The sequence below is a fragment of the Pholcus phalangioides genome, unplaced genomic scaffold, assembly GCF_987345545.1.
Source record: "Pholcus phalangioides strain wild (caught in Gottingen) unplaced genomic scaffold, Ppha-v1.0 ptg000011l_1, whole genome shotgun sequence".
NCBI classification, from domain to species: domain Eukaryota; kingdom Metazoa; phylum Arthropoda; class Arachnida; order Araneae; family Pholcidae; genus Pholcus; species Pholcus phalangioides.
The window spans coordinates 13,610,323-13,635,002 of NW_028301604.1; the positions used below are offsets into that span (position 1 = coordinate 13,610,323).

General features: G+C 33.7%; 1 protein-coding gene across 1 annotated transcript in view; it reads right to left on the bottom strand.

Annotated features, from left to right (window-relative positions):
• Positions 1 to 1,241: 1,241 nt before the first annotated feature.
• The window catches only part of LOC149080083 (glycine receptor subunit alpha-2-like), a 48,217-nt gene continuing 24,778 nt past the window's right edge, over positions 1,242 to 24,680 (bottom strand). Inside the window, exons 2-8 of the mRNA XM_089239057.1 lie at positions 18,658 to 18,749; positions 18,146 to 18,213; positions 14,258 to 14,481; positions 8,009 to 8,091; positions 7,348 to 7,482; positions 5,777 to 6,153; positions 1,242 to 3,062 (exon numbers count right to left, since the gene is read on the bottom strand). Coding sequence (XP_089095183.1) covers positions 2,889 to 3,062; positions 5,777 to 6,153; positions 7,348 to 7,482; positions 8,009 to 8,091; positions 14,258 to 14,481; positions 18,146 to 18,213; positions 18,658 to 18,749 — 1,153 coding nt within the window. The 3' untranslated portion in view covers positions 1,242 to 2,888. The remainder of the gene's footprint in view (positions 3,063 to 5,776; positions 6,154 to 7,347; positions 7,483 to 8,008; positions 8,092 to 14,257; positions 14,482 to 18,145; positions 18,214 to 18,657; positions 18,750 to 24,680) is intronic.

Genomic DNA, 24,680 nt, shown 5'->3' on the forward strand with positions numbered 1-24,680 from the left:
GTAAAACTAACGGTTTAGGAAATAGCCATTAGACAACGATGAAAGTGGACACCCTGTATATTTTCAATCCTTTGGTACACCTCAATTATATTGCCCAAAATAATTAAGAAATAATTTAATAATATAGTATGATAGTAATGAAGAAAACACATTGAAATCACAACCATAAATTATTTTTAATGCAGGGTTACAAATGGTAAATTAAGATGTGTAAGGCAACACATTATTAAACCCCTCATTAATAGATTCACCAATTCTATGGTTAAATTTATGCATCCTTTATTTCTCTCAGTGCAAGTCATGCTCTCCATTTAAGACCTATTTTCTATCAAAAAATGTTTTTAATTTAATTATTCATCAAAACTTGACTAAATTCAGTTACTTAAATATAGTTATAATTGAACAACATTATAAAACTTGCGAAAATACTAAAAAAAATTTCCCCTTCGTGAGTTCAGTAGAAAAGTAAAAAAAAAAAAATTCAAATTTGAAAAAAAAAAACCAAAAACGTAAAGGTGTATAAGGTGCTTCAAGAAGTGTCGGAAAGGAATTTAAATTCTACGATTCATTTTAAAATTCAAGTAAAATATGGAAAAAATTATTATCCGGAAGAAAATAAGGAAATATTTATACTACCGCCAATACAAAAATTGCCAGTCAGTTAAATTTATGTCTTGCCTTTTATACCGAAATACACTTACCTCTCAACAATTGAATAAGAATTCGCTGAAATATCGGTGATTAAAATTCTTGATTTTTGCCATTCTTTCCTGAAATCATTTTGAGACAGTTATTTCAGCACGTAAAAAGTGACAAAAATCAAGCCTTTTTATATATCACCGATATCTCACTGAATTTCAACTTGATTGTTATGGAGTAGATTTTTTTAGGCATATTAAAAAGAGGTGCAAATTTTTCTTATTTTCCTTTTTAGTTTGGGTTTCCGTAAAAAATTCTAATTTTTGTATTTTTCCGAAAAAAACATCTTTGGGGGGCCGCAAATATCACAGAATAATTATGCTCTCTTTTTGCGTCTCATTTATCATATATATTTTACTTGAATTTCAAAGTAAACCTTAAAATTTACTTTCTTTTCATGCACGTTTTATGAAACATTCATTCTATTATATTCAAAATTGTTAATTTCTATATGTATTGTTGTAATCACATCTATCAAGTTCCATAAAATAACTGACTTCACTTTATCAGACCCATTATGATTAAATGACACACAATGAAATGATGTATCCGAAGAAATTTTATTAATTTTTGTCACATGAAATCCGAAGTACGGTACATTCAAAAAAAAACTAAAATATATGATACAATTTCATATTGAACTTCTTCCATAAATTGACATTTATTTAAATCTTGATAATTTTCTTATGATGAAAAATGCTTGATTTTTGACTCATTTCGCTAATTTGGCCAATGTTCTGTTTATTCAACAGAAAAAAAAAATTCATGAGCTATATTATAAGCATACACAGACAGTAAATAAATTGCGTTATGAATTAAAACTTAATACAGTTTAAATACGCAATATTGATACTGAGTTTTACGTTTCAAAATACTTGTTATGAAAATACATGTTTGTAGAAAGCATATAATATAACGCTCAATATACTCATTCTACATTAGGAATCTATCATTACCGTTTTCTTTGATTTCGAAAAATTAAATAACATTCAAATATTCTTCCAGCAAACTTAAATACGAAATAAAAACATATGTATTCGATATGAAATCTATTTTTTTTGAAGATACTAGCGTAAAATCTTACCCAAATTTATAAATTGTTATTATATATCACAAGAAAAATAACTAGAAATTTTTAAAGTTAATGAGGACGTTCCATAAAGTTCAGTTACAGCATTTAAATATCTTAGCTGACTTAATAACTCCACGTTAATTTTGTTTCTATTTTATCTGGTCATTGATCTCAAGGTTTCATATTTACGTATAACCATGTGTGCGTTTACTGAAATTTCTGTACATGCACGTATCACATTCTTTATCATTTCCTTCGTTCCCAACATGAATGAGAATATAATTTTTTGTAAAAAAAATAAAATAGCATTCACACAACCACAACCAGGCAATTTCCGATGGTAAATAAAGTTTTACACTTCATAAATATAGAATTTTTTGACATTCAAGTTTGCAAAAACTTATTTTCAACAACTTTTTTCGTTTGGATGCTGAATATCGCGTGAAGTCCTGTATTAAGTATGGTTTAAATATAAATATCCCTACTGTGTGAAGTTTTCTTTTGCTTAAATTTTATTTAACGTTAAATATTTTATTCCATCCAATATTTGAGAAGCGATAAGTCTGGTTTTAACATAATTAACGTACGTAACAGAATCGAAAAATACTGCAAATGAGCAAACTTACCGATACATCAATATTCCTCGTCACTAAATTTAAAAATGATGTTAATTTTATTGTTTTTTTCTGTTGAAAACTAATAAATCAATATCACAAACAAAAAAATTTCTTCTATATCTTAATAATGTATCGAACAGTGAAGATCGATCATTATAGAAGAACATAATAAAAGAAACGTGACAGTGTATTGAAACATAGTATTGATTCATACTTTTCTGTCTCATTGGTAGAATTCACTAATAAATAAGAACTGATATTGATTTAGGTTCTTATTTTAATTTTTTTTCAAATTATTCAATATATCTCATTTAATGATGTCTCATTTATTAGACAATTATCAAATATATCTCATTCAATGGTTATATTATCAAATGAGACCAAAATTAGAGATTTTTAAAAATTTTGAAGCTCATTTTGTCTCGCTATTTCTATTCAGAACTACTTGTTTTGCTTGTAAATATATTTGTGTCACCGAATTCAGAAAACATCCATGCGTATTAGAACATGAAATAACACCAATAAGCTACATTGAAAGCTATGAATAGAACAGGGAACACCACACGGCTCATCTTATCGATTCGCTTGGCATGAAGCTTGGTGTCGAATCCCGACGTTCTTGTTACCGAGGGTGAGATAGTAGGAGGATCTCCGTTTTCAGTATCCACAACCATCTGAAATTTGATACAGTCAAATATAACATAATTTTAAACTGAATGGGTCAGAAGGATCTTCAACCAAAACTAGCATTCACGTGAACAAATGCTGTTAAATAATTTTATGGCCGCGGTAGCCCAGGTCGATAAGATACTCGCCTCGTACCAAATTATGTTTAGAGGTGTCGCGAGTTCGACAACCGGATCCAGTATAACATTACAAAAAACTGCTGTTCGCGGAATCAGCACAAATTGTATGTCCCTGTCTAATTAACCCTTGTGTGCAGAAAATGACTGTGGTGTGACAAAAATGATCAAATTAATTTTATATTCTGGAGGTAAAGTGTGCCATGTCACAGAAGGGAAATTTTACAGGAAAGTCGTTTGAAGATTTTTTTCTCTTTGGTATGTCTTTCTATGGAATTTGTTTGTTTTAAAAAGTGAATATCTCTGTTATTTATTAAAATAGCACTTGGTGTCTTATACCTATGTGTTGTGTAACGAAAGTACTGCAAATTAATGGCGTTATCCGAATATTTACGAAAATGGACATAGTATGGCATGTTCTGCCACATGCAGTATAGGGTAGGCAAAAAGTACGTAGTAACTTTAAAAAATGAATAAAAACCGGAAAAATAACCGAAATAAAAACGGTTTGCAGGGTTAGCATCGCTAGGACACTGGAATTTTTTTAAGACAAAAAAATAACTTTGAAAATTTTGGAAATATGCAAATGAGACGGTTATAAGAACTTGCTCTCCTAATCCACAAGCAGTTCACCATTGTAAACCGTGTATGTGGACCTGCTGCACTCTGCCGTTTCTGGATTTGCGACTCGCCTGCAATGTGTTATCCCCTGTGGAGGTGGTCATACGGAACACATACTGCTGTAATAAACGATTTGGAGGCGTTCTGTTCGTTATTTGCGCATCTTTTCTGTGACTTGTGTACGTCAGCGTCACCTATCGGCTGTTTTGAGTTATTTTTTCCGTCTTAAAAAAATTCCCGTGATCTCTTTACCGATGCTAACCTTACAAACCGTTTTTTATTTCGGTTATTTTTCCAGTTTTTGTCAATTTTTAAAGTTTCTACGGACTTTTTGCCCATCCTGTGTATTACATATTATTATTAGTTTTTTCTTTCGTGATATATCCTTTTATATTGGGTTGCTGTATTTTGGTTAAATTTGACATCCATATTTTTTATGGTCATCTTTTTTCAGTCACGTCGTTGGGCAATTTGCATGTTGTGTGGTATTTGTATATCCATACGTTATTTGAATGCTTTTTTGATTAGAAAAATAATCGACGGTTTGAAATTTGAAGGGTCTGTAAATACTTCAGTTTGTAAAGGTAACGAAAAAGGAAGACCATATAAACCATTGCTTTCAAAAAAAGCAATGGTTTATATTTTACCGTATAAATATAAAATTAAAATCACTAAAAAGTAAAGACTATTATAATATGAACACGTATATAAAGCCAATTGTTTCCAGAGTTGTCATTCTTTGACAAAGATTAATATGTCAATAAATTTAATTCGCTAAACTTTAAAAGTATGGCAAATGCTAACAGAAAACGTGGAGCTATTTTTCACTAATGACATAAGCACCGACTGAAAACTTTTGTCCATTTGTTGTCTTACTTCACAAACTGAATTCTCAGATGGCGTTTTCAAGTCTCGGCAAATAATATTTTTCCTCTCTAATTCGTCTGCGAAGCAGCTAGACAGTTAATTTAAGAGAATAGTTGGATTCGAAAAGCCTTTTCTTGATTACTTCCTATTACTGGAAATAAATAACTGCACGTATATAAAGGTAGCAGCAATAATGAAGCTGTTCTCGAAGAGTCTTCTTCTAGGGATATACTGTATGTCTATTCTTGCCAAAATAAAAGTCAAAATATAAGTATAATTTAATTTTTTTCTTTGGAACGCTGTTTAGTAACTTATTGTAAACCGCGTATTTGTGGTTTTTTTTAAGCTTAAAAGTTTCACCTAATTTTGTAAATTTACTTTATCCCTTTCAGACCCTGCATGCACAAATGTGGTGGTTGCTTTTTCTCACTGTAGAAATTTTTTTAACCTCAGGGAGTTAAGCAGGATTGCTTAAAGAATTGTGTAAGTCAAGGCCGTAACTAGGATTTTTGCTGCCCCCACAACTTTAAAATTCGATAATTTTATAACGGTGTTCTTTGTATCCGCCTAAGATTGCCGCTTGGGGCAGTTGCTCCTCTCCTGCCACCTCTAGTTCCGGCCCTGGTGTATGTTTTGAGTTAGAAATATGGCGAATATGAACTTTCAGGGCTTTCATCAGAGGGCACTATACTTAAAGTTGAACTTTCAGGGTTTTTTTTAAGATGACTTCCAGGAGAAAGTGCTTCCGGAAAAAGTGTAATTTATTACATAAAATTTAGGAATAAAATTCTGGAAAAAAATTGTGTGTGAAGATGAATATACCCTGCAATGATGTTGATTGAAAAAAAACTGAATGAAGTAAACTATTTCTTTAACAAAAAAAATTTGAAAATTTTAAAAGAAAAAAGATTTGTTGACATTTATGTTTTTAACGTATTTTTTGAGTATCAAAAATGCAAAAACATCTTTAAAATTACAAAAAGGAATGCTTGGGTCTGAAAGGGTTATAATAAGTAAAGATGGGAATGGAGGTACACTTGTAAATACACCACTGCCAATTTTTATTGCAAACTTTAAAAAAAATTGATGTCACTAACTTTGTTCGATTTCATGGTAATGACTGTTGGTAATCCTCGTCCTGGAAGTGTTTCTGGTCTCTTCCGCCACATGTAGTTGACTAAAGTGAATTCAAGAAGAGCAGCGAATACAAAAGTGGTGCAAGCTCCCATCCATATGTCCATAGCTTTCACGTAAGAGACTGGTGGTAAATTGCTCTGAATTCCGGCACCTTTCGATGATATGGTCAGTAGCGTAGTCACACCAAGAGTAATTCTTGCAGGTATGGCATTCACATCTAACCAAAACGACACCCAGGATATGACTACGATGAGTATTGTTGGTAGATAAGATTGAACTAAATGGTAGCCGACAGACCGTCGCAAGTAGAACTCAGCTCTGAGACAACTGTATTCTCCTGAATATTAAAGTATAATTTGCATAAAAATTCATCGATATTCTGTAGTAACATAAAAGCAGCACACACACACAGTAAATTAAATTTGACAAAAACAAGTACAGTCGACACTATTATTATAATCACGCAAAATGTTATCATTCGGGTGTTGTTATTACTTTCACAACGTAGGGCAAGAACCAATATCATAACATAGGAAAATATTAATTTATAGTTATCAGAGAGAACATTGGTTTATGTTGTCCTTTTTCATGGAAGAGTTTTTTTTCTTTTTGCAAATTTTGAAGCTAAGGTTGAGCCAGACTCATTTTTCCCTATAAGTTATCGTTATCAATCTGCAAGTCTATGTAAGAGATCAGAAGGTTTCCTTGATGACAAAAATTTCCGTATTCGGTTCACAATGTCATAATCGGGCTATAAAGCAATAAATATAAATATAAATACTGCCCATAAAAAGTTATGGTTGTCGCATCTATGTATCCATGGGTTCTTGATTTATCCCAATATGTTTATCGTATTTCTTTTTAAACGTGTCAATTGTGTCATTTCACGAACCCAGGAGGTAAGCTTATTCACAACCCTATTGAAGATAAACTCCCTGTGACACCACAACCTAGAATTTCCCCCTACCAATCGATAGTGGTGTCTCTTGTCGAAGCAGTTGATTGATGATGTATTAATAACTCATGTTCCATCCTAACTATCCCGTTGAAAATTTTGAACACTTCGATCATATCCCCCCGACACCTGTGCTCTTCCAATGTAAATATTTTTCAAAAAATCAAGTCTCTCTTCATAGCTTAAGCCCCGTGTGCCATCAAGAGCACGCGGGGCTCTTCTTTTCACTCCTTCGACCAAGTCAATGTCCCTCTTTAAGTTTTAGAACAGCATGCGTGTGATTCAACATTTTGAAAACCAGTTATTTATGAAATAAAAACAGTTATACACTATGTTTCCATACGTACCGTTCGACCAAACAGGACACACGGTTATCATATTTACAACTGGGATTTTGTTCAGATAGTTATAAATCGATTATTGTTATCAGAAGCCGAGAATCCCGATTTGATCACATTAAGCGACGTGCACTGTACTTTCAAACCATTTGCAATTATGTGTTCATCATAGCATTTAAATACTCAAAATTAAAAGGTATTTACACGTATAATACATTAGTGCTCATTTAAGACTTACCAATATGAAATTTCTCCCTGCATAGAGATGTATTCACTCTTTCAATCTCAAACTGCGGAAGCTTCAGATTATCATAAAGCATAACGGGATGCGATTCTGTCCATTTCAGATGGAGCTCTTCGGTTGTTTTCGAAACTGAAACCATACATTATAATTAATTATATCTTGGATAAACTTCCATATGGTGGATTGGATAAAAAAAAAATTCCTATTACACACACACATTCAGTTGTCTTAGCTTAAGGATACGAAGTAATAATATAGTACAACAAAATTCGAAACCACTGTAAATGTTACGTACTTTCTAGGACTCTTGCTCTCTGACTAAGCAGAGTAAAATTCATAAGAATTTCATTAGTTTACTAAAGCGGTTATCTTTACTGACAAATCTTATCTGCTTCGATTTCATTCATGAAAATTGAATAAATTTATTTTTATCAGTGTGTGTCCACTGGAATTTTTAATACGTATATACATAAATCAAACTTTAATTTCATTCAAAGATGCTGTATTATAAATAGATTACGATTCCCGAAAGTTTGGCGTTTAGATGTTTATGTAAATGTACAATCTCTTACTGGCATCATCCGAAAACGATTAATCTAGACTACGGATGAGTCTTATGACAGATCGGAAATAGTAAGATATAACAATTACTCACAGGAAGCGAGCTCGATTGTACAGACTTGAGAATCCATTGGGTATCGATACAGATCCATCATGCACGAAAATCTAAGTTTCAGCCTAGCTCCATGAAAGAAATAAAACAACAATTTTTCCATCCAAGATTGAATGTGATATATGAGTTATAAACACTATAAAAATAATAATAATACCTTCCTTACAATATTTCAATCCTTCAACTGAGCTGAATGCAAGTTATTTCGTTGAATCAAGAGCTCTGGATCCTTCTCCCAATTGTAAACACTAGTACAAGCATACACGGTGTTCTGCTAATGGGCCGACAAACTCAGAGGGTTGTTAGTAGACATTAAGAGGAACAAAAATTGCAATGGAACATGGTGTCGCAAACCACGTTGAGAGGGTAAAAATCGCAAAAAACGCATGCAGGTTTCGAAGTCACGCTGGAGCGACAAAAAGTACAATAATAACTACAAAAAGATGTATTTGATTAATTATTACAAGAGTTGTTGGAAGTGGCGGCCGCTGACGTCATTGCACAGTCTACAACGACGTGAAAACGATTCACGGACGCACACGATGCAGACAACCAACTGCTATACGTGCTTACTACCTGAATAGCACTAATTTAAGTCGTCCGCAGCGCGTGATCCTACCCCAGCGCATGTGTTTCGCGACGCTGCTTACGTCAGATATGTTGAGCGAACCCACGAACGTATTCGGCGATCAACTGACATCCCCTTTCGTCTCCTCTGGACATGCGTTTTTCACGATTTTGATCCTCTCAACGTGGTTTGCGACACCATGTTCCATCGCAATTTTTGTTCCTCTTGATGCCTACTAACAACCCTCTAAGTTTGTCGGTCCATCAACAGAACACCCTGTACATAGGGTGTCCTGTAAGTGGTAATGCGGCCTTTATCTCATCAACCGTCCGTTGTAGAATACAAATACAACTATGAGTGAAGTGTTATGATTGAATGATTTATCGTTGTAGGACTGTTGCTCTCTGTGGCGAGACTTTAACGGGGAGATCGGCTCGCATTTGCGCCTTGAAGTTGGGAACCACAGAAAACCAACAACGTATGTTTGATTTGTAAGTTGTTGAAACCAACAACGTTGTATGATTCCAACTTAAAAAATGCTCAAAAGGCGTTCAAAAAATTACCCTGTACCAGTTTTGAGAGTGAAAACACAGTATGTAACAAACTAAAAATTAAAAGTTTTCAAAATACGAACATCCTGTCCTAAAACACTCACTGCCCTGTCTCCCCTCAGCCCAACCAAAAAAAGTTCCACATTTCTAAGTTCTATAATCGCTGAGATGATTGAATTCCAAAATTAGAGAAAAGTTATGAAGCAACAGCGAAAACTAACGGACAACGCTCCTTTCCCTCATTTATCCTGCCCTTTCCTAACTTTTCTCCGATTTTTCAATTAGAATATCTCAGCGAATATTGCATTTTGAAAGTTGAATTTTTTGAATGAGAGACAGGGCAACAACTTTCTGATTAGAAGTTGGAAGATAGGGGACAGTATAAAATTTAGTTTTTTTATTTTGTGACACACTGTATTTTAACTCTCAAAACTGGTACAGTTTCAATGGCTTTTGAGCATTTTTTAAATTGAAGGTATACCTCTACCACGGAGAGAGAGAGATTATTAATGAGATAAAAGCCGCATTATAGCACTTGCAGGACATTCTGTGTATAAAAGATGAACAAAACTGTGTGTATGGTGCATTTGTTTGTTTTGTATAAGATAAACATTTTCATTAGTAGTTAGATAATTAAAAAAAATTAATTTAGTATTTTTACAAAAAATGCACTTGAATATTTATATTTACAAGTATAATACAGTAAAATCTCGATGTAACGATACTCTACGGACCAAGAAAAAATATCGTTGTAGAGAGGATATCGTTACATAATATATATATATATATATATATATATATATACGGGGTGATTATAAAAAAACTATCCCGACATATGGGCCCCTAACTATCATACCATTCACAGAAACTGAATGAAATTTTGGTATATTAAGGTATTTTAAGGTATGCGCTCAAGAATGATATGGAAAACAACAGTGTCACTCTAACAGTTACGGTTACAGTGAGAAAATTTCGAAAATATCGAATGGCAACACCAAGTTTTTTGTATTGGAATGCGATCTCCATACTGAAAAACACTAAATAGCGTTGGAATGGCACCTGTAGCACGAAAATCCCCGGAGCTAGGCAAGGAAAAAGTAAAAAGGACTTTGCCGTGCACCAGAGCATTAATGTTCGTTTCATTCGTCACACCGTTTCTTCGGCTGAGATCCCAGCCCGATTAGTCCTCCACAAGGTCATGTGGAAAATTTGTGAAACACAATAAAATGCTTTATTTTATGCTGCTTCTCTGTCCTTATTGGTTGTCCTCACTTTTAGCCTATCTACCGCCGGTGATTTTCATGCTACAGTTGCCGTTCGAACGCTATTTAGGGTTTTTCACAATGGAGATCGCATTCCAATACAAAAAACTTGGTGTTGCCATTTGATATGAAAAAAGATTTGAGTGAACGTTCTCCGATTTCAAAAGAAATCGAGCCCCACGGGAACCAATGAAATATAGCTAACTTATAAATTAGCAAGCCGAGCCACCTTTTATATAAAACCGATTCCTTTCGCAAGTATCATTCTACTCTGCACAGTCGTGCCTTGATTCTCGTTTGCACATCGAGACGGAATCTTTCGTTCACGGGCCTTCACTACCGCTTGCGGGCAAAGACTACCACTTTACGTAGGCCTGTGAAAAAAATCCGTATTATGGTGTTGCCATTTGATATTTTCGAAATTTTCTCACTGTAACCGTAACTGTTAGAGTGACACTGTTGTTTTCCATATCATTCTTGAGCGCATACATCAAAATACCTTATGACAAAATTTCATTCAGTTTCTGTGAATGGTATGATAGTTAGGGGCCCATATGTCGGGATAGTTTTTTTATAATCACCCTGTATATATATATATATATATATTAGTACCACAATAAAATACATTTATAAGAATTTATTCGCAACAAGAAGTTCTAATTGATTAGTTGATTAATAAAATTCAGTTATTTTACACTGTAAAGAGGTTTATCATACAATACTTTTACCTGATACACAGTATATAGGTACACGGCAACTTCATTAACACTTTCTCGATAGTGCAAAATGCCGATATTATTAAACGTCCTCGAAAGAACCAAAACTGGTTAAGAATTTAAAAATATATTGAAGCTGATTTTGAACGAAATATAAAAAAAGATCGTTGTAGCAGTTTTACAATCTTCTCAAAAATATCGTTATACAGGGATCCATCGTCATAGAGAATATCGTTGAAGATAATCTAATCAGAGAAGTTTAATATTAGGCTATTGGTAATTCCAAACAAGATTTAAGAAAATATCGTTATAGAAGGATTTATCGTTATATTGAGTACCGTTGTAGCAAGTTTTCACTGTTTTTGATTTACAATTGTAACTGTAAGATTCCTATGTTGTGGAAATTATCGAATACATCTGAAGTTATTATCCGGTCGGAGAAATGGTTAGTATAAATAGGAATAAACAATCTTCACTAATTTAGAAAAAATCAATCTCTATTTCCAAAAACAAATGAAAAGATATTATACTCTCGCTGATACAAACATGCTTGTGATTTAAATATTACTTAAGGTATCCGACTACCTATCTTGTTACTTATCTTCAAAATATTACTGGAGTGCACTAATAATATTTTTTGATATAAAGTGGCCAAAATGCCAAATGGTGAAAACAATAATAAATTTTGGACTACTTACGTTATTTTCTATGTAAAAGTCAATTTCAGGTCAAAGTTTAAGCAAAATTCGTGTAATATTCGAAACACGATTACAAAAAATTCTACAAATGGAATGTTTTGTTATTTTCACAGTGCATACAACATATAATGGTGCAGGTTATGAACCGAAAGTTAAAGGATTGTATGGTATTCTCATAAGATACGCTCGAATCTGTTGATGTACGTGTGAATTTTTTGAAATTTCACTTTACATATCGTCTGTAAAACACTGTAATTAGACAAACATATGTGATAGACCTTAGATTTTGGTTTATAATTTCAAGATTATATAGCAAAATATCATATTAAATTTTCGTAATGATACAATGAATAGAATTTTATAAATCATGTTTCAAACTCAAGTAAAATGTCAAAATTAGCATTCTTCGTAAAACGCGTTTCAAGTTCTTATTCACGGATTTACTTGTATGTAAAAACACAACATTAAAGGGGACGTAACTTCGATTCTAAGCGTTATATAAACAAAACAATTCCTGTTTCAGAATCTCAACAAACAAGGCTTTCATGAAAAATGAAAAAAAAAATGAAAATCGATAGTTTCTTCCAAAATGACGTTTTCAACGTAGTCGAATACCTTAACATCGTCAATCTCAAAATAAATTCACATATATAATTAAGTGTTCCCGTTTACGAACATCACTTACAAATGAATTCTTTTCTTTCTTTCTTTTTTGAAGAAACATAACTTATGTTCATCATGTAATTTTAAACTTACTCAAAGTACTATCGCAGGATTTAGGCGAACTAAAAATAAAAATAGCTGCTATTACACACACACTCCTAGTAGTATACCAAAGTTTTGAAAATAAAGTCAAAATAAAAAAAATCTACTCCACGGCCTTTATAGTACTTCCTACTGCATGTCAAATTTTTAAGACCATTCATTCATCTGGATAAAAGCCTATCGAGACACTTATATTTTTTTCAAGAAGCTATCAGTATGTTCTTTTCAATTAAACTGTCACTCCAAATTTTCCGCTAAAATACTTAAAAATTTAAACTTTGGCAGTTCTCTTTTCTGACGCTTTACACAACTTTTATCAATAATCCATTTAATCTTTAGCATAATTTATCTTCTTAAATTGAGAATTAGCAACATTTTGAATAGTCGAAGCGTAAAAATCATAAAATTTCGCTTTTTAACAGTAATTAATTCTAATTTGAACGTACTGCTGAAATTATAATTAGCATTACGTACATATACAGTGGCATTTTTATTGCTCACTTATTCATTTAATTTTAATATATGTATATATATATACATATATATATTTTATTTCATTCATTTAAATTATATTAAAATTTTAACTGGCTTTCCAGTACAAAATTACAGCGAGCTGTAAAAAAATGACTGACTGATATGTAGGTCTTGTTATTATAATTGTTAAGAAAGGCTCACACCTCACACACAGGGTAAAAGGAGGAATCGAGATATCTCTAGAGAGGATTGGAGTTGCTAACCGAAATATTTTTTGGGTGAAATTCTTCACATGAATATCAATTAGGGATTCCAAAGCAGTCCAGAAAAAGAAAGTGTGCCATTCAGTTACTTAAACAGTACTTATTGCAATTTAGTAGGTATTACAGTATTCATGACGATTTAGAAGTTTCAGGAGGCAATATACAGGGTGTCCACTCTTATCGTTGTCCAATGGTTATTTCCTGAACCGTTGGTTTTAGAGGCAACTTTGAATTACGAAAAATGTTTCAAATGATGTCGCCCATCATCTTAAATTATGTTCAAATGAAAAAATTATTAATAAAAAAGTTACAAAATCTAAATTCCCCCTGTCCTCTAACTTCCAATTGGAAAGTTGTTGCCCGGTGTCCCGTGAGACCAAGGGAAAAAAATCATGTTTCCAAGTGCAATATTTTTCCGCTGAGATATTTTAATTCAAAATCGGATAAAAAGGGGGGAACAGCATAAACTAACGCTCCTTTCCCTCATTTATGCTGTTCTTTTCCCTTTCCCCCCCCCCTCTGGTTTTTTAATTTAACTATTTCAGCAAATTTTGATTGCACTTAGAAACATGGAAATTTTTTATTGACCTCAGAAGAAACAGGACAACAACTTTCCCAATTAAAAGTTAGAGGACGGGAGGGGGAACGTATGAAATTCAAATTGCGTAACTTTTTTACTAATAATTCTTTTAATTTGAACGGCCTTTGAGATTGTGGACGACGTCATTTGAAAGATTTTTTTCTAATTGAAAGTTGTCTCTATAAAACCAACGGTTCAGGAAATGGCCATTGGACAACGATAAGAGTAGGTACCTTGTATATCAATTGATTGACGTAAGCATTCTCATAAAAAATTATCATCTTTTTTTGTTCAATACAATTTCTCTCTGAAAAAATTGAATCACGCATATAAAAATGACGATCAAGAAGTTACCTTAGCATGTACAATATTTCTCCAGTTGGCATGATTCTAACCAAAACGTTCGGCACTGTGACATACTGAAATTCGGCATGCTTAGCGTTAGCGAAAAATACTTCCGGTTTCCAAATTCGTTGAACTAGTTTAGGATCATTCAAGTCCAATGGTTTCGAAAATGTAAGTTGCCTTAAACGTTGATCGAACCAAGTCTGACGAAGATAAAGATCCACTTCATAATCCTGATTAAATAATGCAAAAATATTTTCAATAAAAGCATATCCATCCTACAGTCACGAAGCTGATGAAAATATTCTCTTTATTCAAAAGAAAGTGTCGCAGTAGAAATGCAGTAGAACCTCGATAACTCGATACCCCAAAAGTATTCATGAGTGTGTCGACTAAAGCGGATGTCAACTTGGTGAGTTTTCTCATATTTGATTTCACCCTCCCAATTTTTAGGCATCATTTATGCCATGTACATGTTACTTATACATAGTTAAACAATGCCATTTCATTATCTATAAATTAATTTAAAAAGTTATCTGCAATTTCCATCGAAAATTTTTTGAATAAGCCCGAATTATGGTGGAAAAAGCATAAGTGTATCAAAATATCTGTTATTAGCGAATGAGCAGTGCGATTGCCGAAAATTGGGAAAACTAATTTTTTTAGCTTAGAAGTGTTTCGATCTAAAAAAAAAAAAAAAAAAAAAAAGAGTTCTTTTTAGCTTATTCAACCCTCTCGTTCAGAAATTTCAGATATCATCCGCGCTTATCTATGACTTTCGTAGTCCACAGGTCGAGTTTTCAAGATCCAAAAAAATGAAAAGTGATCAACCCCCAAGGTATGAGGACACATTTTTGACCAACAAACGATAAAAACAATGAAACGAAGAATTGTTGAAATATACGAGAGCAACGTCGTGAAAACTTATTGACTGACTAATCCAAAGGAAATTTCGAAAAATTAGTTGTGATATCACACCCCAAATCGCAGTCGACTTAAGCGGGATTTAGCTATCTTGTGTCGAGTATAAGAGATGTTTCTCTCCATTGAATTTAGTATTATGCCAACCATGAGAATAATAATTGTCGAATTAACGAGGTTCCACTGTAATAATTAATAATAGTATTACAAAACTCAATATTTTCCAACCGTGTGCATATCATATTATTACACTACTAATATTGAAAAACACGATAAGAAAAGTTTTATGCATGTCTCTCAAAATTTATTAGAAGCTTCCTTTGCTTCCAGTTATAGAGGTGTTTTGCTTTCACTTCCTGTTGTGTGATTGTATTGTGTAAGAGCAAACCAGTAGAAAAATATCAATAAGTTAAAATTAATCTTTTTTTTTTAAAGTGAAATAGCATAAGAGATTATATTAATTTTTTTTACATCATATTTAAAGTAAAATGAGAGAAAACACACATAATAAGTGTGCAAAAAATCAACAAAATCGCATTATCTTTCAACGGCAGAGGATTTTTTCTCTTTTGCTTCGTCAAAGAAGTAATAGGTTTTTGGAAAATTCGGGGAATTAAATCTAAAGGTTATAAAAAAAACACCCTAGGATATTCATATTTTAGACTTAACAGAAAAATTTTGCTATTTTGCAAACATCTACAACTAATTTGAAGCACATTTTTTCTTTATTTAAACGTTAACAAAATAAAGGAAAATCCTTCTCGGAAAATGAAAACAAGGGATTTTTTTGTAGGTATTAAGAAATTAGTCTTAAACTTCATTTTAAACAAACATGTTCACAGAAAAAACGATTTTTTCCTTTATTTCAAAGCTTTCATGTTGGTTTCTGATAATTAAAGAACAGGATTTTCAAGTCAGCTATTTATTATTTAATTCTGTAATAACCACTATATTCTTACAGTTGGAAAAAAAATGATATAGTATTTTAACTAAAAGAACGTTTATGGATTTGTAAGAGGTCCTGTAACAAGGTTCCCCGTTTCGTAAAAAATACCAAAGTTCATTCAATTTCAATTTTCAATTTTTTGTATCCAACAAAAGCTGTCAGCTATGCAAAGAAATTATGGAAACTCGTGTAAACATTTGAGTTTAGAGTGGGAATCACATTATATTTAATTTAATATTTACGTTTCATTTATTTAATAATAGTTGAAATAAATGTATGCATTCTTTGTATTCATTATCATTCAAATTTGTAAAATCCTCAATCAAAATAATAAAATATATCTTATTATCTTCCTAACATATTTAATGTTAGAAAGCATGTATCTAAATTGAAAATTTATGCCGTTTTCTTGAATTCAACAAGAAAATTTTGTCATGCTTCGAGTGATCCTTCACGAACCAGAGAAATCTTTTTGTATTGTTTTCCTACAGTAAATACGTCCTTTAATTTAATATGTACTGTATATTTTAAAGTATATGTTAACTCATGAATGGTATGAAAAATTATAAAATATACAGTAAGAAAAAATTTAATGTCACATATTAAAAAGGCATATGTACCTTGGAATATTATAAATCTAACTCATCTAAACACTTCTTTGCATGATATTTTTTTATGACAACACACACACACGAGAAAGATTTGCAGAAAATTACTTATCTATTTATGGGTCTTCGTGCTAAGCTTACTGTAATGCAAATTTCGAAGCCGAAAATCTGAAATATTCTGAATAAGCTGCGTAGAAATTAGCTTACTCGCCAAGTAAAGAAGAAGTTATAATCGAATAAAGCTATTCTTGAAACTTGTGCCTTTGACGTAGACTTGACAGCGGAAGCCTGCGATGTTGTAACTGGATTATCTCCGAATCCATTAAACGCCGCATTGAAAGCGATGTATGCCTGAACCAATGTTCTCGACAAAGCAAAGCTGAAGAAGTCACCTAATATATATATATATACCTATAATTCTAAGTTTAACGCCAAGAACATAAACCTTTTTTTCTTGTTCAATGGAAAGGAAGTTTATTTTTCCTCTCATAAGTCATTTTTAGGACTAGTCTTGCTAAAACAATTAGTTCAAATGATACAAGATCGTGAAATTTTGCTTCCTTATATCATGTTAAAATTTCGACTTATCACGCAAGAATATATTATGATACACATTTCTCAGTTCCGCAATAAGTCTCCTTTTATCTATATTTCTCGTATCACTATAAACCGTATAATAATTTCCGGGGACAAACATCTGCTTGAAGTGAATTTTTTTAATGTTCTTCCATATTTCATCGCAATGACGACAAAAATGCCTTATATCAGAAGACATTTTCTGTGTATGATCGCCTATAAAAATATTTAGGTTTTAAAATATTGTGCGAATCGCTTTATACAAATTCGGATAGGTATAAAACCATTAGTAGAGCATTAACACAACGTTGAGGCTTGTTATTAAAAAATAGTCAATTTAAAATTTAGTAGAATATTTAAAAAAATATTAGCGAAAAAAATAGGTCGAAGAAATAAATGATATTCTTTCTCGGTATATTATCAAATGATATCAAAAGTTTGCAAAATGTACCATTGATCTACATCAGTTTTATTTTTACATTTGTAATGCGGTGTAATATAGCACACTTTCATCTTTAAAGAAATGAATAGACAACATTTATAGACTTTTTTTTTCAATAATATATTTCTTTCTTTTATTTTTTTTTTAATCCACCTTGTTGCGCAATTAGCCTGTTGTGGCCTTATAGTATGTATATGTATATTGTATATATAGTATATATATATATATTTGTATCTCACCCTGGATAACATCCTTAATAACATGCTTTTATACTGCTGGTGATTTTGACATAAATTTTAAATCAGCATAAAAAAATTTAAAATCATTTAAATGCATTACAAACAAATAAGAAAGCGAACTAACGAAAACTAAAGAAAACGTTAACGAAATGTTTGGATTTTTACCATAGTTGATGGGTTTATGGATCCGAAGCTTCTTATGAATATGCCGCATGACACAACGGTTGGAATCCCTGCAGTAAAAACATTGGAATGTATTATATGTGATGGTTTCTTAATTTTTTCTTTAGTAACAATATATATACGTAAAATTTCGCATATCTAATATTTTCATTTCGGATGACGAAAAGAATTTGAAAGAAAGAGGAGGTATATTATGATTAATTGGAAATTACTTACATTCAATTATGTGATTGAACTTCAGCGTAAAATATATTCCTCAAATTTAAAATAGATATAACTTACCGTTCTCCGATCCAATGTACGTACGAGTATATAGGTATTTCGATGCTCACGTAATAAATCATAAAATATACACCAGATTATAGTTCAGATTCAAGTAAACCACGATACCGGTTGAGACACTACTGATGCTGGATAATAGCATTCACGCATATCAAAATATTTCCTACATAACCTTATTATTTCGCTTAAAGATATATTTGTATCTGTTATACCTTCAGAGCTTGTTGGCAGAGCTCTTCTGTCGTAGTTCTTGAGAATCTCATCCAAAAGGTCGAGATCGTGAACTGTGTTGCACTCGACAATTCTGAAAAAAATGAAAATAATATTAGGAGTGCATATACACTGCTCAAAACAATTAGGGGAGCAAGCAAAAAAGTGAAGAAAACCGTGCGAGACAGCCACGTATTGGCATACAATGGATAGTACACGCGTATCAATGCGCAATACAGAAAAAAGACGTAAAAAAATTTGGAATTAAGCTTTAATTCTTTGAAAATATGGAAAAAACATGAAAAGATGATTTAGGGCAACAATTTGGTTACATGTAAACGATAAAAAAAAGTACTGTTTAGACATGATGCATGAGTTTTAATAGGGCGTGTGGTCTCCTCGAACAGCTAAGACTGCTGCACACCTGTTTGCCATGGATGCGACGAGGTTATCGATCAGACTTTGAGGAATACTGTTCCACTCCTCAAGAAGTGCAATCTGCAAGTCTCGGACAGTAACAGGCGGCCTTGGTCGCGCAGCAATGCGTCGTTGGATTCAGGTCAGGAGAGCACGCTGGCCATTCCATACGCTGTATTGTTTCAGCTTCAAGCATGTTCTCCACCAGACGAGCTCTATGCGGTCGGGCATTATCATCCTGGAAAACAAAGGAATCTCCAATGGCTCCAGCGTAAGGGATGACATGAGGTCGCAGTATCTCGTCGTATGAAGTTTTCTTCTTCCGTTTCCTGCTAGGCTTTAAATTATGGATGATTCATTTTATGTTACTTATCGGTATACATCTTTGCGTAATTTTGTTAAAACCATGTGCTCCCCTAATTGTTTTGAGCAGTGTATATCAAGAGGTATCAGGGATTCTTTTTAATTACTTTAATACATAAATTTATTCAGGTGGAGAAAAACCTGTTTCTTAATCGGGAACCCGCGTTATCTACTTTACAGAAGTACTTAGCAAAATTTTGCTTTTTCTTGAACTTCAGTGACTTTTCAATCGCCCTATATATTTTGTCTATGCAAGAAAATGTTATTTATTCCATGATTCAAAGAAGCATTTCTATAAGAGTTTCTGGCTAAGAAAATTACATGAGAGTGATTATGCCTACTAAAGAAGCATCTAGGAGCTTGAATTTTTGAATTAAAATAAGCAATGTTAAATAATGAGTAAATCAGTGGTTCCCCAACTTTTTACGTCACGCGAAGTACTTTTCAGAAAAAAACTTCATCACGGAGCACACTAATTTCGACAACACTTAAACGTTGGTGCCGTGTATATGTGATGAATCTGAAGAATATGCGTAATCGCCATTATGCATAACTACCGACTGTTTTGGTCGGCGAATATGCATAATAACCGATATAAATCCGGTGATTATGCATAATCACCGATTTAGCACATTGCCGTAACATATACAAGGTGTTTGTTCCTCGAAAAGCGTCTGAAAGGGAAAACATTCTGTGGTCCGTTTAAGAGTTGAAACTATAAAAAATATTTAATTTTCGTATTTCTCTCAAATATCATTAAGGATGAATGATTTACTGTAACTTCAACTCTCAAATGGGCCTGAAAGTAAAATACCTCGTACGTGTGCGAGGACCCCTTTGAAAGTTTTTAGCACTTCTGAGACAGCATAAAACTATTAAGTTGATTTATACGGGGTGATTATAAAAAACTCTCCCGACATTATGGGCCCCTAACTATCATACCATTCACAGAAACTGAATGAAATTTTGGCATAAGGTATTTTGAGGTATGCGCTCAAGAATGATATGGAAAACAACAGTGTCACTATAACAGTTACGGTTACAGTGAGAAAATTTCGAAAATATCAAATGGCAACACCAAGTTTTTTGTATTGGAATGCGATCTCCATACTGAAAAACACTAAATAGCGTTGGAATGGCACCTGTAGCACGAAAATCCCCGTAGCTAGGCAAGGAAAAAGTATTCGTTTCATTCGTTTCATTCGTCACACCGTTTCTTCGGCTGAGATTCCAGCCTGATTAGTCCTCCACAAGGCCATGTGGAAAATTTGTGAAACACAATAAAATGCTTTATTTTATGCTGCTTCTCTGTCCTTATTGGTTGTCCTCACTTTTAGCCTATCTACCGCCGGTGATTTTCATGCTACAGTTGCCGTTCGAACGCTATTTAGGGTTTTTCACAATGGAGATCGCATTCCAATACAAAAAACTTGGTGTTGCCATTTGATATGAAAAAAGATTTGAGTGAACGTTCTCCGATTTCAAAAGAAATCTAGCCCCACGGGAACCAATGAAATATAGCTAACTTATAAATTAGCAAGCCGAGCCACCTTTTATATAAAACCGATTCCTTTCGCAAGTATCATTCTACTCTGCACAGTCGTGCCTTGATTCTCGTTTGCACATCGAGACGGAATCTTTCGTTCACGGGCCTTCACTACCGCTTGCGGGCAAAGACTACCACTTTACGTAGGCCTGTGAAAAAAATCCGTATTAGTTCCGGTTCTTAAAAGTCACGGGCTCGCACTGCAACTCCAGTATTCACTTTGTTAACGCGCGTCTAACAACGGCTACTGGTTCACTGTCGCAACACCAGCAATTCCAAATAGCTTAACGTAATTACATGTGCTCTTACGCTCCTTTTCAAACACATGCTGCTACCCCATGAATAGTTTGAAAGTTCGCATACTCATCCATTCCTATTCTCTATCTCTCCTCCACCATTTTCCCCTCCTTAGTAGCCGAGAAGCCAAATTCAGATTGGTTTTCATTTTGATATGGAATCCGACCCTTCCCTTAGGTGAAATTTTGTTCTCATGATCCACATCGCAGCATTTTATACTAAGAAAAATTTAATTTTTAAGATTAGTTTCCACGAAAATAACCACGGCAGTGTCCAACACTGCCTATTCGTTTTAGTTGCCGAGCACTTCAGATTTTGAACGGATTATAGTTCACTTACATGAAATTTTGTTCCCATGTCCTTTTTGTGTTATGGGCATCCTTTGCCTTTACAGGATTTTTCATTTTTTCGATCATTTTGCATACTAATTAATCGCATAAAAACCTCGCGATAGAGTATGGTTTGCGTGGTCATTGATCATTTGATTTTTGTCGCACCACGGTCATTTTCTGCACACGAGAGATAATTAGACCAGGACCTACAATTTATTGCCGATTCCGAACGGCAGGCTTGTTTTTTATGTTCCTCGAGAGGTTGGTGCTCTACCCCCTCGAATTGCCCCTTCGGTAGCAATTTTTTCTGCTGTCATGTCGCCGTTTTTTTTGTTGTACCCCTGTGTCAGGAAAGTTTTTCGAACAAGGACAAACCAGGTATCGAACTCGCGACACCTCTAAACATCCTTTGGTACTTTAGGCGAGTATCTCATCACCGAGCTACCACGGACTTCTCGTGATCCTTCTGTCATATACATCTCGAGATTGATACAGTATGGTTTTCGTGGTCCTACTATGTACATCTCACGATAGATTACTATAATGCACCTTCTGCTTTATTTGCATTTCGCGATAGATAGAATGTAGTTCTCGTGGTCTTTCTGCTATGCGCATTACGCGATAGAGTATGGTTCTCGTCCTATGTACATCTCGCGATAGAGTATGGTTCTCGTGGTCCTTCTGCTATATTTGCATCTCGTGATAGATATCGTTTATGGTTCTCGTCGTCCTTCTGTTATATACATCTCTATGATAGATATCCAGTATGGTTCTCGTGCTCTTTCTGCTATGTACATCTTGCGATAGAGTATGGTTCTCGTGGCCCATTTGTTATTGCATCTCTATGATAGATATCAAGTATGGTTCTCGTGGTCCTTCTGTTATATACATGTGATAGATATCAAGTATGGTTCTCGAGGTCCTTCTGTTATATACATGTGATAGATATCAAGTATGGTTTTCGTGGTCCTACTATGTACATCTCGCGGTAGATTACTATAATACCCCTTCTGCTATATTTGCATTTCGCGGTAGATAGAATGTAGTTCTCGTGGTCTTTCTGCTATGCTCATTACGCGATAGAGTATGGTTCTCGTGGTCCTTCTGCTATATTTGCATCTCGCCATAGATAGAGTATGGTTTTCGTGGTTCTTCTGTTATATACATCTGATAAATATCGAGTATAGTTCTCGTGGTCCTTCTGTGATATACATCTCGTGATAGATATCGTTTATGGTTTGCGTGGTTATTCTGCTATGTACATCTCGCGATAGAGCATGGTTTTCGTGGTCCTTCTACTATGTACATCTCGCTATAGATAGTATTGTTCTCGTAGTCTTGCTATGTACATCTCGCTATAGATAGTATTGTTCTCGAAGTCCTGCTATGTACATCTCGCGATGGAATACTGCCTTCATGTCCCTTCTGCTTCTCGCGATAGATAGAATGTGGTTCACGGACTCTCTCTACTATGCGCATCTCGCGATAGAGTATGGTTCTCTGTTCTATGCACATCTCACGATATAATATGGTTCTCGTGGTACTTCTGCTATATTTACATCTCGCGAGAGTGTAGTTCTCGTGGTCCTTCTGCTATGTGCATCTCGCGATAGATATCGAGTATGGTTTCCGTGGTCCTTCTGCTATGTGCATCTCGCAATAGAGTATGGTTCCCGTGGTCCTATTCGCCCTGATCTCTAATCGTATGGAGATTTAAAAAAACGTATTTACCCACCGATCTTTGCGCGGAGCACTAAGAAATTCTTGGTGAAAGCACGACGCGGAGCACAGTTCGGAAACGCCGGGCATAAATAAATCTGCTGATATCCCAATTAATTCTATTACTATAGTTATAATATAAGTATGAAATATTTTTATTACTTTATCAAAATCAAAATTCGGTGAAGGAAACATTTTTGGATTTCACAAATACCGTCTGTTTTAAAACTAATTTCAGACTCAAAAAAAAAAAATGTTTTTTTGTCTTCCGTATGTTTTTTATATACAGGTTGTGATTACTTAATTCCCCTTGCCGTATTTTACTGGTGAACCGTTGATGCTAGAAGCATACTTCCAATTAGAAAAAATATTCAAATAACGAGCAGACTTCAGATACGTCATTCGTATTGTAAGGGGTTGTATAGTTATTAAAATTTAAAAAAAACACTTTCTATACGGGCACCCTGTCCTCAAAAACACAATTAAAAATTTGTTTTCCTGTCTCTCCTGTAGCCAACAATAAACATTCATGGTTCCAAGTACACTATTCGCAGAAATAGTGCAGAGAAGAGCTTCCGTGTCCTTATTGGCACACGGGGCTTGAGTTATGAAGAGAGACTTCATTTTTTGAGTATGTTTACATTGGATGAACGCAGGTGTCGAGGAGATATGATCGAAGTGTTCAAAATTTTCAATGGGATAGATAGGCTGGACCATGAACTTTTAGTACACCGCCAATCGACTGCTACAAGGGGACGCCAGTATCGATTGGTAAGGGACAATGCGAGGTTATGGTGTCGCAGGGAATTTTTCCTCTAATAGGGTAGTAGTATATACATGATCATATCTGGGCCCCCCGGGCCCAGATATGATCATGTAGTAGGTGGGGGTCTCCCAGATATGATCATGTCTCCTCGTTTTATTAATGATAATAAACAAACTTCACGTTTATAAGAAATCTCATGATTTATCCTCTATTACATGATCATGTATATACTACTACGGGTTGTTAATGAATGGAATAGCTTAACCCCGGAGGTAGTAAATTGTAACACAATTGACACGTTTAAAAAGAAATACGATAAACATGTTGAGGTAAATCGAGAAGCTATCCAATTCTTAGAATAAGACAACCATAATGTTCTTTATGGGCGTTGTATAATATTTTATCATGTGTATATATTGTTTATAATTTTTGTTAATTGTATTTTTAATTGAGTTGCTGTATTTTTGAAATATATGACATCCATATTTTTATGGGCATCTTTTTCTCAGCCACCTCGTTGGGCATTTTGCCTGTTGTGGCTTTGTATTTGTATTTGTATAAATATTTGAATTCAAAAATTGTAAG